General features: G+C 45.7%; 1 protein-coding gene across 1 annotated transcript; it reads right to left on the bottom strand.

Annotated features, from left to right (window-relative positions):
• LOC135373376 (zinc finger protein 431-like) lies at positions 1 to 11,700 on the bottom strand. Its single transcript, XM_064606595.1, has 4 exons — positions 11,182 to 11,700; positions 8,451 to 8,948; positions 5,464 to 5,616; positions 1 to 1,952 (listed from the first exon to the last, which is right to left on the bottom strand). The coding sequence occupies exons 1-4, from the start codon at positions 11,465 to 11,467 to the stop codon at positions 433 to 435; spliced, it is 2,457 nt and encodes an 818-aa protein (XP_064462665.1). The 5' UTR covers positions 11,468 to 11,700; the 3' UTR covers positions 1 to 432.
• Between the last annotated feature and the right edge of the window lie 654 nt (positions 11,701 to 12,354).

The raw sequence follows: 12,354 nt of genomic DNA, 5'->3' as shown, positions 1-12,354 counted from the left end.
GATGTAACATTCCCTGGGAATTTATTGTGAACTCCTTCCTATAAAGTTCCTATAAACATTGCAGATGTTGAAAGACCTTTCAGCATCTACATGGTTTATAGGTATAAAATGATTGCAGGTGACAGACCGCGTCAGATGAGCACACACGAGGTCATGTACGTAATGCTGAGCCAGAACAGTGCTTTGAATCTGTAATTTTATAAAACCCACATTATCCAACAAGATAAAGTGTTCCCTATTTCATGCAGTCGTTAACTGTTGGCCGCAGAAAATTGTAAAATTTACAAGTCAATGCCGCGGAATTTTGAATCTGCTGCAGCAGAAAACTGGGGGCCTTACCTATAACACTGTACATAAACCCTTCCAGACTCCGCAGCACATGGGAAAGTACAGACATGGAGGGATTACTGTTTTTGTCCCCCCTCATGTCTCTCACGTATGATGTGTCTTCTTGTGACGCTTCAGGGATGCATCGTAGGAAAACATGGCACTACAGATGTTGCATTCGTATGACTTTTCACCAGCGTGCGTTTGCTTGTGACGCCGAAGATTACGATTGCAGGTGAATTCTGCAGGACAGAGATCACACTTGTACGGCTTTTCGCCAGTGTGTGTTCGCTTGTGATGCTGCAGGGGACCACACTGGCTGTATGCTGCAGGACAGAGGTCGCACTTGTACGGCTTCGCACCCGTGTGCGTGTTCTCATGACGCTTCAAGTCCGTGCGTTGGAAAAACTCTGCGGGACAGATATTGCACTTGAATGGCTTCTTGCCTGTGTGCTCCCATTCGTGGACCCGCAGGGCCTGACTCCACCGGAACTCTGCAGGGCAGAGACTGCACTTGTACGGTGTCTCGCCCGTGTGTATCCGTTCATGACCACGCAGGGCATGCCCCCACTGGAACATTGCAGGACAGAGTTTGCACTTGTACGGCGCCTCACCCGTGTGCGTCCGTTTGTGAACCCGCAGGGCCTGGCTCCATCGGAATTGTTCAGTGCAGAGGTTGCACTTGTACGGCTTCTCACCCGTGTGTATGCGCTTGTGTCGCCGGAGGCTTGAGTGATCACGGAACTCTGCAGGGCAGAGATCACACTCGTACGGTTTTTCACCCATGTGGGTTTGTTTGTGAACTTGCAGCTCCTTGCTTTGGCTGTACTCTGCGGAACAGAGATTGCACTTGTATGGCTTCTCACCCGTGTGCATCCGCATGTGACACAGGAGGGTCGCAGGATGACGGAAGCGTGCGGTGCAAAGATTGCACCTGTATGGCATTTCGCCTGTGTGTATCCGCTTGTGACACCGGAGGCTGGCACGATGACGGAACTCCGCGGGGCACAGTTCGCATTCGTACGGTTTTTCGCCCGTGTGGGTCCGTGTGTGAACCTGCAGCTCCTGGCTCTGGCTGTACTCCGCAGGACAGTGGTCGCACTTGTACGACTTCTCGCCCATGTGTGCACGTACGTGAGCCCGCAGGTGGTTGCTGCGTCTGAACTCTGAGAGACAGATGTCACACTTATACGGCTCCTGGCCTGCAGGCATCGGGTTGTGATGCTGCAGGCTTGCGGTGTGGGTGAGCTTGCACGGATTCTCACCGGTGCTCCACCGGTTCTTGGGGCTCTCACACAGGGTGAACGGAGTTGTACTGAGATCACACCCGAGCCTCTCCTCTCCCATCAGACATTCTGATGGAGAGGGACCCTGTATGGACTTGTCGGGAGTGTGTACGAGAATGTGGCATCCCTGGTCTTGTGCGACGTCCCTGGTCTCAGAATCTGTGGGTCGACTGTTCACAGTGACTGGGACAGCGTTGTTGGATGGAGCTTGCACTTCCGTTGTGTTCACGTTGAGTTGAGTACTCCAAGGGGTACAGCATGAGGAAGCTGGATCACAAGTGTCTTCACAAGGCTCATCCTTAATATGAAGCACACCGGTGCTTGCCATTGGCTCTGAAACTGCAGAAACAGAACTGTGTGAACGCAGACGGGTTGGCATTACATTAACGCATCTGCCATATTTGCTCGCGTAATTAAGGCACGTTGTTACGCTTAAATGCAGTGCCACAAAGTCAGGGGCACAAGCATCATGGAAATTTTAAATGTTGCAGTCATTTCATTTAATTTATTATGGTCCTTGACCAAAGGGGTCATTACAACAGGCAGTCGGGAAGCTCCAGACTCCTTGTTGTTCACACCGATTGGCTTGATGCGCCTTACTGCAACCACAGTACCAGTCGTTGTGTCAACTCATGAGAAGAGGGTTACATGAGTGAGGTTGAGGAGGAGGAGGAGGAAGAAGAAGAAGCAAACACAAAAGCTGTGAACAAGGTGGTTAGTTCCACCTGTAACAATGACCCAATGGAACAGCAGAACTTGAGTGCCAGAAGAAAGTGGCCCGGCAATAAATTGCCTTGTCTGGGATAATTTTTATTTAATTTTATTATTCATTTACTTTTATTGCATTATCAATGTATTAGCTTTAGAAGCCCCATTTTGAAGAAAAGCTGGCATCGTTGTTTGTGTACGGCAGGGGGCAGGGAGCGACACGTGATGAAGAGCGAATCAGCTTGCCGAGTGCAGCGGAGCCAATCGGAGTCTGCGAAGCGAAGCCGCTAGGGGGAGCAGCGCAGTCAGTTGCGCTTCGTCTCTGAATGAGGAAGATTTTATTTTATTTCGAGTTATCACTGCAATACAACTATAGTTACTGGAGGCTAGTTACAGACAAATGAAGAGAGGACAGCAGGAAGGGGTATGCAACAGGGGAGAGAGGGGAGATGCGAATTTTCGGAATTTCGAATACGAATCGAGCCTCTGATGCTATTCGAATACTATTTGCAAGCTATTTTAAGTATTGGAAATTTTTGGATATTTTTCTAATAGTACTGAAGCGAGGTGTTCCTAGCGCCATTCTGCGAGTGGGCTTCGCCTCGTTTCATTCAGGAGTTCTGTGAAGCCCACTTGGGGTTGACACTATCGTTTTGGTGTGCGGCTCCGTTCTGCAAGTCGGCTTCACCTCATTACGCTCGAGTGTTTGGTGAAGCCTGCTTTACAATGTTTACAACATTTTGTCACTGATGTCTACAACTTCCGTAACCCCATGGTCAACACTGTCACTGATGAGGTTACATGCTTCTTCGGGTACTGCCGAAGAAGCATGGTGCTCCACGTACACCCCCTCTGCAGTGCCACACCTTTCTTTTTTTCATGTTGAAAAGTGCATTAATTACATGAGCAAGTACAGTAAGTAGAAACATTACTAACACTGCGGTTTATGCGAATGTATTCGAAAAGCCAGGAACCATGACGCAGGAAGAAAAAAAAAATGCCGACTTAATATAACACAGATAACAGCTTAATCAGATCAGATCGTCACCCATACGGGAGACACGGAAGGACACAGGAACTGCGGTTTATATTTGAGTTGATTTTTTTGTAATTTTGTGTTGGTGCCGCAAACGAACTGTGGCTATGAGCGGCGTACAGGCGTAGACAGATGGAGAGAGGACAGCGTGGAGGAGTGGGGACGGGGGAGAGCTTAGTACGCGTCCTGGGCTGACTTCAAGGGGAACTGTGCCGATATTCGTCTGGAAAGTCTGCTGGAAAAGCCAGTGAAAACCTCAGACAGCACAGTGAGGGGTAGGGTTCGATCCCACCACTTCCCAGTCTTCGGCACGACCCTGAAGGTACAACCAACAAGGGGGACACCTTATCCCGCTGACTTCTTTTTAATTTATGCTGAAACGCTCGCGATAATGTGACACGGCGCGAAAAGTTTCATCGTCCATTTTGCCTAGTTTGAGAGTCCAAGGCAGAAGCAAGCAGCCTGGTGGACGTTCAGGCTGGGTGGCATCCAGGCCATGACCTAGATTATAACGACCGCGTCATAATCGGCAGCCCCTATGAGGAGCCCCATCTGCATGATCCGCTAGGGGCGCTACTCATTGGCCCGCGAGATCTACATCTTGAATGGACAATGAAAATTTGAGTATTGAATGTGCAGGAGCGGACGTACAGTGGACTCCCACTAAATGAAACTCGGTTAAATGGAAATTACGGATAAACGGAACAACAGGGTCACCTTTGGTTGGTTTCCTATATATACAATGATAAAAATCTTCAGATAATTGAAACAACCCGTTTTATGAACTTTGGGTAAACGAAAGAAAGTAGAGGTACCGAGATGCTGCTGGACCTGGAAGATTACTATTTACGTCCGACAACCCGGGTGGATGTCATAGCCTGTGCAATCCAATCCATCAGTCACTCGTACAATGTTAGGCTTAGCTCGCATCCACATGTGTCTTCAGGAAGTCTTTCAAGAAACAGCCACATGAAGGGGTTTCGCTTGCGTCGATGTTGCGGGTAATTCGGGGACATGATTGCGAGAGCAAATCAAAAATAGAAACCGTGAAATTTGATATCCCAAAGTCAATGCTGTTGTCATAGCAGGCCGCACATTGAATTGTGATGTGGATGGTGCCACATGATAGTGACAGGTAGGATCGGAAACCTGGACGCGGGAAGAGGATGCGCAACTTACCCGGAAAAACCGAAAGAAAAACCTCATCGTAGACGATTGAGATGCGCATGAAATTTTTTCCGAGCCTCAGGCATGCAGGTATATTTTGTAAACAAATCGCAAAATGTGAAGAGAACAGCCGTTAATTCTTTCTTTTCTTGCTACCTACAGTAGCGGAAGATGATTAGTATCTTGAAATAAAGTTGCATTTCATTAAATCTGTGTACTTTGCTTAAATGAAACTTCCGATAAATGGAACAATATTTCCATTCCCTCTGAGTTCCGTTTAAGAGGAGTCCACTGTACGACTACCATAGCAGAGGACAGCAACAGCTCCTATGAAAACGCGTAGAACGATGATGATGATGATCTACTTTGTAAATAGCCATCCCTGGTGGGACATGCACCGCTTGTACAAAAATACTAAGGTAAGCTGAAGTACAAAGTATTGTAGAAGTTGAGGAAGTGTAACAAGTAGAAAACCCTTTTAATTCACGGTTAACCGTGAATTAAAAGGGTTTTCTACTTGTTACAGAAGCAATAACTGGGACAATGAGTAGCTTCCGAATGCGGGGCTAGGAAGGGGTGCCTATGACATGGTCGTTCTAATCTAGTAGGTCATGATCCAGACAGGGCAGAAACGACAATGCTGCATTTTTATTCATTTTTAGTTAATATTTGTTATTTACTGTATTAATATTATTAATATGCTCCTCTGCAAGCCCAACCACCCGGAACTTTGATTACAGAGTCGAATCAGCCGTCCGATACCACCTTTTTTTTTATTGTGTGTTAGCGCCGCGAAGCAACTGTGGCTATGAGTGGCATACAGACGTGGACAGGTGGAGAGAGGACAGCAGGAAGGAGTGGGGGACATGGGGGGTTGGTATACGTCCCGGGCCGACTTCAGGGGGAGCTGTGCCGAGATTCGTCTGGAAACCATATCACCTTGTGACGTTGGGTCGATGCTGTATCCCGTTTGGTCCTGTCCTGCCGTAATTGCAGCGTTGTAAGGCTCTGTTTTCACGACTGTGATTGGACGTTCGTCTGAAAAGTCCTCTCGAGGTTCTTCTTTAACGTCACCCATCCCGACCGCCGCTCCTGAAGTAAAACAAATATGAAAGAAGTTAAGCCACATCGGAAAGTAATCTCTCCCACTTTCTTTTAACCTGTTAGCTTCCAAAGCAGGGATCGGAACCGGTATTTTTTTCGGTCCGGTTCAGGTTCAGGCATATCGGTTCGGTTCGGGTTCGGCTCAGGGAGGGTTCCCTCCCCACACACACACAGACAAAAAAAAAAAAAAACGGTCGGGACATTTACAGGGATTGGAACCGTTACTTTTGTCGGTCCCGGTTTAACCGGTTCATGGGCAGTAATTTTGCTACATGAAAGAGAGCTTACGTTCGCCGTACACGGTTGCAAGAGAAAAATGTGAGATAACCGTTTCAGGTGAGTCAAAAAAAGGTCGTTCCGTAGTACAATTACTTCACCTCTGAATCGATTCCTGAAGCAGTAATCATATGAATTTTTTTCAGATCAGGACAAGCAAAAAAATTGTTTGGTTCGGGTTCGTCAGAAAATAACGTTTTTTTCCGGTTTTCGGTTCGGGTTCACTTCCCATTCCGATCCCTGCTGAAGCCGGCAGTCCACCGCCCTCCGCAACGGGGGCCAAAGTGGAAGAAGCCGGCGATCCGCCAGCCCATTTTAAAAGCGTGACGATAGATTGCGGCTCTGTCAGTGCTCAGTGACAGATGGCAAAAGTAGTCCGGCATTTGTGGTGGCAATTTGCGAGGGAATGTATTTTTTAGGAGAAGATGTGTTCGCGGAGGAGGTGGAGTCTCACCAGTGATGAAGCCCTGCAGCAATTGAACCTCTGTATGCAATAAGGGGATATGTCCAATTATACCCTTTTTAGTATTTTTTTTTTTTTTTGCAATTGCATCTACATACCAGTATGTACCTGTCAAAGAAAATTTAGGAACGTATTGCAATTTATTGACTCGCTATAGGAGGATAAGAAATGTGAAGTGCATGTATGTCAATGGTATGGACAGCCAGATCAGGCCCCTTTTGTACACATGCATACAAATGGTGTAGTTTAAATTTTGCTACGATGCGGAAATGAACTTCCACTTCCACTCAAAAAGCATGTTCCTCCTACCTCACGTGACCGTGCCAGCAGTGCTACTGAGCGTTGTAATCGGAAAACGTGTGCACTATGCTAATAAGTCAGATTTTGCTGGCCGTACAGAACATTATTTTCAAGATTGTGCTCGTTTAGCAACACGATAATCACGATCTAGGCTGCTTCACTGCATTAAGGCACCTTTGCCCGTCTTGGCGTCACCATGAAAGTCCGACTCGTGAAAATTGTTTTTTCCTGCACGAAAACCCTGTGTGTGCAGTGTTATATTGAAAAAGGGGATATGTCATGCTCCTGGGTTTTGTTCAATTTCTGCAAAGTCACACTCCCAGAAACGACGCTGATGGGACATGCATGTAGAGTAGACACACGCATATATGTTACACATTTTACATTTGCGTTATTCGAGGAAACTCATCTGCAGTTACTTTACCACATATTCAGTTGCAGTTTTCTCGTTTTGGGATTTTTCGACTTATCCCCTTATTGCATACAGAGGTTAAATTATTTGAGAGAGACAATTATAAGGATTGCGATGACTCAGATTTTACGAGAGGTTTTGAATTCAAGTATAGGGATAAGGATAGAGTCAGTGAGACGTGAGAGACGTTCCAGCGGTGTGTGCCCTCAGACCTCTAGCACATGAGGGTTGATTGGTTCTTCTGCCTGTGTGCTATAACTTACACAGTGAACCCTCGTTAATATGACATACTCACTTTATGACCGTTTTTCTTGGGAACTGTTCTGCCGCCATATAAATCTATCTCGTTAGTATGACAATCCGCTTATCCGACTATGACTGAGATTTTTGTTACAAGTAGGGTAAGACACAGGTATTATCTTCTCGTTATTATGACCACATCACATGACCCGCAGAGTAGCCCCTGGGAGAGGTTACACACATACCTCAGGCAGAGGGTCACACATGTTCAAGTTGGGGACCAAGGTTTGTGATTAATCCTGATGTTGTTGACCTCGGAATTACTCATAGTGCTTTTCGAACTGCCAAAGCACTGTAGTGCTTAAAACAGCAGTGACCACGAGACCAGGTCACACTGTGCTGCTGCTGTTGTGCACCTAAGAATGGTCAGAACGAAGCGGTCTCTGAGGTCAGCGGATTGTACGTTTCTGGTTAGTATGACAATTCGTCACCCCAGTGTGTCAACCATGCGGATGAACACGAAATTGACAGCCGGATAGCTGATCCAAAGAGCGCATTGGTGCACTGCTCCGTGCAAGAAATATGTAAACCGAAACCGATTAATTACTCAGAAAAATCACTAAGTGTCGACGCAGTTTTCATTTCTTCTCATGTTTTTTTCTTTCAATATTTTTCGTTGAAGGTCCTGATGCGTAAAACAGAGGTTCCGTAAGCATGCGAAGTAAAACTTAAAAGTTAGGGTGTTTATTTAATTAGTGAGTGTATGCAAATGAGCCGCTCACTACTCAGTTCTACCCGATGTCCCAAGGATCTTTACCAAAAAGAAATATCTTTGATGACACCACCTGTTCCCGAATTATTCAGCCGGGAGATTTTCGTGAAAAACTCTGTATATTTAGTACATATCTAGTATACATACAGGCTACTATAATTAAGTTATAGTCCTGACCCAGGGTAAGTGAAATTATTTGCGCTAGCAGCTCCGTGAGAACGAGTGAAAGATGCAAAATCGAGGGTTTTCAAGGGCCATTTGAAAATGGCATTTTAAAATTTCCGGGTATTCAAGGGTTTCAGAGATCACTGGGAACCGCATTAATTATGTTAGTAAGCACAGTAATCAGAAAACGCTACCTGTACTCCTCCCGGTGAAAGTCGTGGGAGAGAGTTCACACGTGTTCACGTCTGGCTGCACGCTGCCCTCCCTATCGACATCCCAGACACGTCCTTCGGAGCGGGCATCGCAACCCGGAGTTTCGTTGTCGTAACCGTGTTCTGGGGTTTTCAGGTTCGACTCTGACGTGCACACCACGGCAGAGAGCTTTCCTCCGTGCGTGTTGAGGTGAGCTTTCAGGCAGCTCGGATACACGAACGAAGCTAAGCAGACGTCACATCTGAACAGCCCCTCTTTCTCTCCGTCGCTCTGCCCACGGGATGGAGGCGGCAGTGCTCCCTGTATCTGGCTCCGTTCCGTCACAGTGTCTCCGACCTTCATTTCTGCTGGGGATGTGTCGTCAGATGGAAAAGCAAATCCGAGGATGAGCTCTCCACACGAAGAGCTGTGCCTTGAGGACGCCGAATCACGAGGGTATCTGGATTCATCTTCGTTGTGAAGCATGCCGTGAGTAGCTTCTGAAACGGTACAAAGACAAGAAGAAGATGAGGATGATGATGAGGGTCTTTATGGCACACAAGCAATGAAAGAAAAAGAGTGGAGACTAGAAAAGCGTGAGTGTACTTAAATGAGCAGCACACACTGAAAAAAGTTTTTTTTTAATCCTTGTGGAATTGTTAATGACTCTACAAGATTTTCAAGTGACAAATATGACTGTAATGTGTACTGTAGTGCACGCGACCTCCATGTGCACAAAGTGCACTTTCCTAGCATTGCTGATGTCACACGCCATGTCATGTGACAAAATATGTCACCTCCAATCGTGAGGAGCACGATGTGATGGTCTGATTTGTAACTCCCGCTGCCCTCTCGGATTTGAAGCCCCTCTCCCACAGTTTCCTCACTTGGGGTGCTGCCTGCCGTGATATCGCTGGCAAAAAAATGACTTTCAGTGTTCACTGCATCAATTTTTGATGTGTCCATTACCACCTTCACTACAGAACTTGAAGCGCAGTCTCACGTTGATGGATGCAGATCTGACAACCTTGCAAGCTTGAAATTAGCGAGACTACTGGGAGGTAGTGTTGATTAGATACAGAGTAATGGCTTCGCATTTATATTCAAATTATGTTCAGATAACTGCTTGGTCCTCGCATGGTCCTTGGTCAATCCCAGCCCACCAATGCTCTGTCCTAGAAGCACTTGAAAGCTTTTCAGACACCAAAGGACTTTAGTCCCTCACTGTGAGCCAGCTTATTGTATTGGTCATAGTGGTCAACATATTGGTCATACAAGGGAAAAGGTGTGCGATATAGCTGCTTGTGTCTCGTGGAAGTAATGCTGGTCCACTGCAGACTTTTAATTTAAAAAAAAGCTACGAAAGCTACATGGGTGCCATTTTTGCAGGTGCAGGATGCCTACCAAATTTTAGCCTTAAAATTCCACGACTTTTCCAGGCTTTTTACTGACTATTTCAGGCGAGTTTCCCGACCAAAACGAAAGGGAATGTTGGAAAGTTCTGGGGAGCTAGGGAGCTTGTAAACATTGGGGAATTTTTGGAAAACAAAAGCTCATGTGCGCAAACATAGACTCGTCAGAAGCTGTTTGTATTACTTTTGAGACACAAATGTTATTGCAAATGCTGCTGCATTCTAGAAAAAAAAATTAAGTATAACAAAAAAAGAACAATACACTAAAATAAGTACCACCAATGTGTAAGAACTGTTCTGTCTCCAATTTTTTTTCTTATCGACATTTTAGGGACATTGGCTGTCTGTATACTTTCATACCCAATTTTATACTGTGTCGTGTCATGCTTTATGTTTCAATTTGCCTAGTTCAATATTGTTTTTATCATAATCATTAGATTTTAACCAGTTGCAATTTAGACCACATGTTTGACATCCTACAGCCTTAGTAGCTTGTGTGCCAAAAAAATTCACCAATTTTTAGTTTTCACCAGTTTTCCAAAACAGATCACAATTAGCAATTTTGTGAAAGATGTTAGACATTTTGTATCCTCTGTTTAAAAGTATCAAAAGGGGTAAAAAGGGACAGGCTTTTCTCAACACTATATAACTGTCTCTTGACTCTCTTAATTGCCTCTTGAACTTTGTGGCATCTTGAATAAATAAAATAAATAAACTGTCATCCAGTTTTGTTAATCAGTTAGAGCTATGTTATGTGAACTGCTTCCATTTGATCTCCTTGTGCCTTTTTCAAAAGGGAAAGCACCTTTTTCGCTTTTCAACGATGAAACAGGCACTGAAAGTTGTCGTGGAAGACAACTAAGTTACGTTGCTTCGATCATAATTCCTTCGTGACACAGATCATGATGCAATTATCATTATTTGGGTAGGCATTATATCGGGTAGGTTTGTTAATCACCGGGCATCATGACGGAGCCAGAAAAACAAAACATGTCCCATCGGGTTTCTACGACTCATCTCTCCTGAAAACGACATTACGAGCTCAGTAGATGCCAACTGCATTGCTGTGAGGTTTCATTTTAAATCAAATAAGGCGCAGAAGTTGCGGGATTTTTGAGTTCGAAAAAAAAAAAAAAAAAATTGTCGGCTTCCCCGTTTATGCAACGAGGAGTAAAGCCATAACAAATAGTTGAACTGCCAAGAAAAACGTTTGCAGATACGGGGCATATTTTAGGAGCAGAACTGCAATTAGTTGCGATGACACATCCTGGGGATTTGCGTGAAGAAACACAAACGATATTGCACACCGAGCACGGCGTACCAAACAGGTCGTTCACAAATTGCCGCTGGAACGGAGAACGTGTCCCTGCAGACGACACGGAAACGTCTGTCACAGTCGCGGTCTGCTTTCCCGGTGCAGAACCACAGATGGCGCGTCTTTCAGCCCTTTGTTTTCGTCGCCTTGACCGCCGCAAGGCAAGCTCTGCTTCTCGCTGCTGGGGAGTCATTCGTGCGAGTCTTTCTCGCTCTGCTTTGGCATGTCTTCTTCTCTTCTCGATCTTCTCTTCTTCAGTAAGAGGCTGTTTTAACTTTCTTGGCCGCCCCATAACTCGCTTGTCTGTGTCGTCCGCTGTTTTCTTGCACTCCGCCCCTGTCTGAATATGAATGATATGGATCCGCACAACAAGTTATGACATTTCTTTCACCGTAGGGCTGTAGCAACGTAAATGACTAGCTGTAATTTTGTTGTGATGGATTGATGGAGCGAGCGAGGCGTCAACGATGTCCCGCAGGACTCTGGCTGCTGTGGCGTCTTCTCTTGTATGGAATGGATGGGATGGACTCATGGATGGACTGATGCTGTGGCTTTTTCTTGGATTGGATTTTCCTTAAAGAGTTACAGCGCCACCACAAACACACGTACACAGATGTCATTGCATATCATCCAATATCATCACAAAATTACAGTAGTGTAAAGGAACTACAGAAACCGACACTGAAGATTTTTGTTTAAGTTTAATTTGTACAAGCTTTCGCTTGTGGTGGTACCTGAGGAAGCGTGGACTCCCACGCGAAAGTTTGTACAAATTAAACTTAAACAAAAATCGTCAGTGTCGGTTTCTGTATTTTGTTTATGTGATCTACTCACTGATCTCTATGTACAAAGGCTGGATCGCGCATGGGAGAGGGGCTCGTGGGGGAGAGGCGTGCCTTCGGGCCGCCATGTTGGTGGGCCCTAAAGTGCTGTGTGTGCCCATAGAAAACAATGGGAGGCAACAGAGATTGTGAGTATTTATTGCGCTGCAAGCATTGGTCGTTGTTTGTCATCACACAATTTTGTAAGGTGCCAGTATACTGATGTATCCTAACAGTATTTCACAGGTGTCCTGCCGTTCGATTCTTAATTACGTTATGTTTTGCATTCCGAAACTAGACCGTCATTGCAGTGCAGCGCTGGGGGTTGTACTACAGCACGTTTCCCAGCCAATATTTC

The sequence above is a fragment of the Ornithodoros turicata genome, unplaced genomic scaffold (genome assembly GCF_037126465.1).
Source record: "Ornithodoros turicata isolate Travis unplaced genomic scaffold, ASM3712646v1 Chromosome24, whole genome shotgun sequence".
In the NCBI taxonomy this organism is placed as follows: domain Eukaryota; kingdom Metazoa; phylum Arthropoda; class Arachnida; order Ixodida; family Argasidae; genus Ornithodoros; species Ornithodoros turicata.
This window is presented reverse-complemented; position numbering and strand designations above follow the sequence as displayed.

Bases quoted from the DNA above. Each gene is read 5' to 3' on its own strand.
- LOC135373376 (XM_064606595.1), bottom strand. From the start codon at position 11,467: ATGGGGCGGCCAAGAAAGTTAAAACAGCCTCTTACTGAAGAAGAGAAG. The intron at 8,949-11,181 runs GTACGCCGTGCT...GTACCGTTTCAG, and splicing joins ATTTGTGAACGACCTGTTTG to AAGCTACTCACGGCATGCTT. The intron at 1,953-5,463 runs GTGATATGGTTT...CTGTTTCTGCAG, and splicing joins CATCGACCCAACGTCACAAG to TTTCAGAGCCAATGGCAAGC.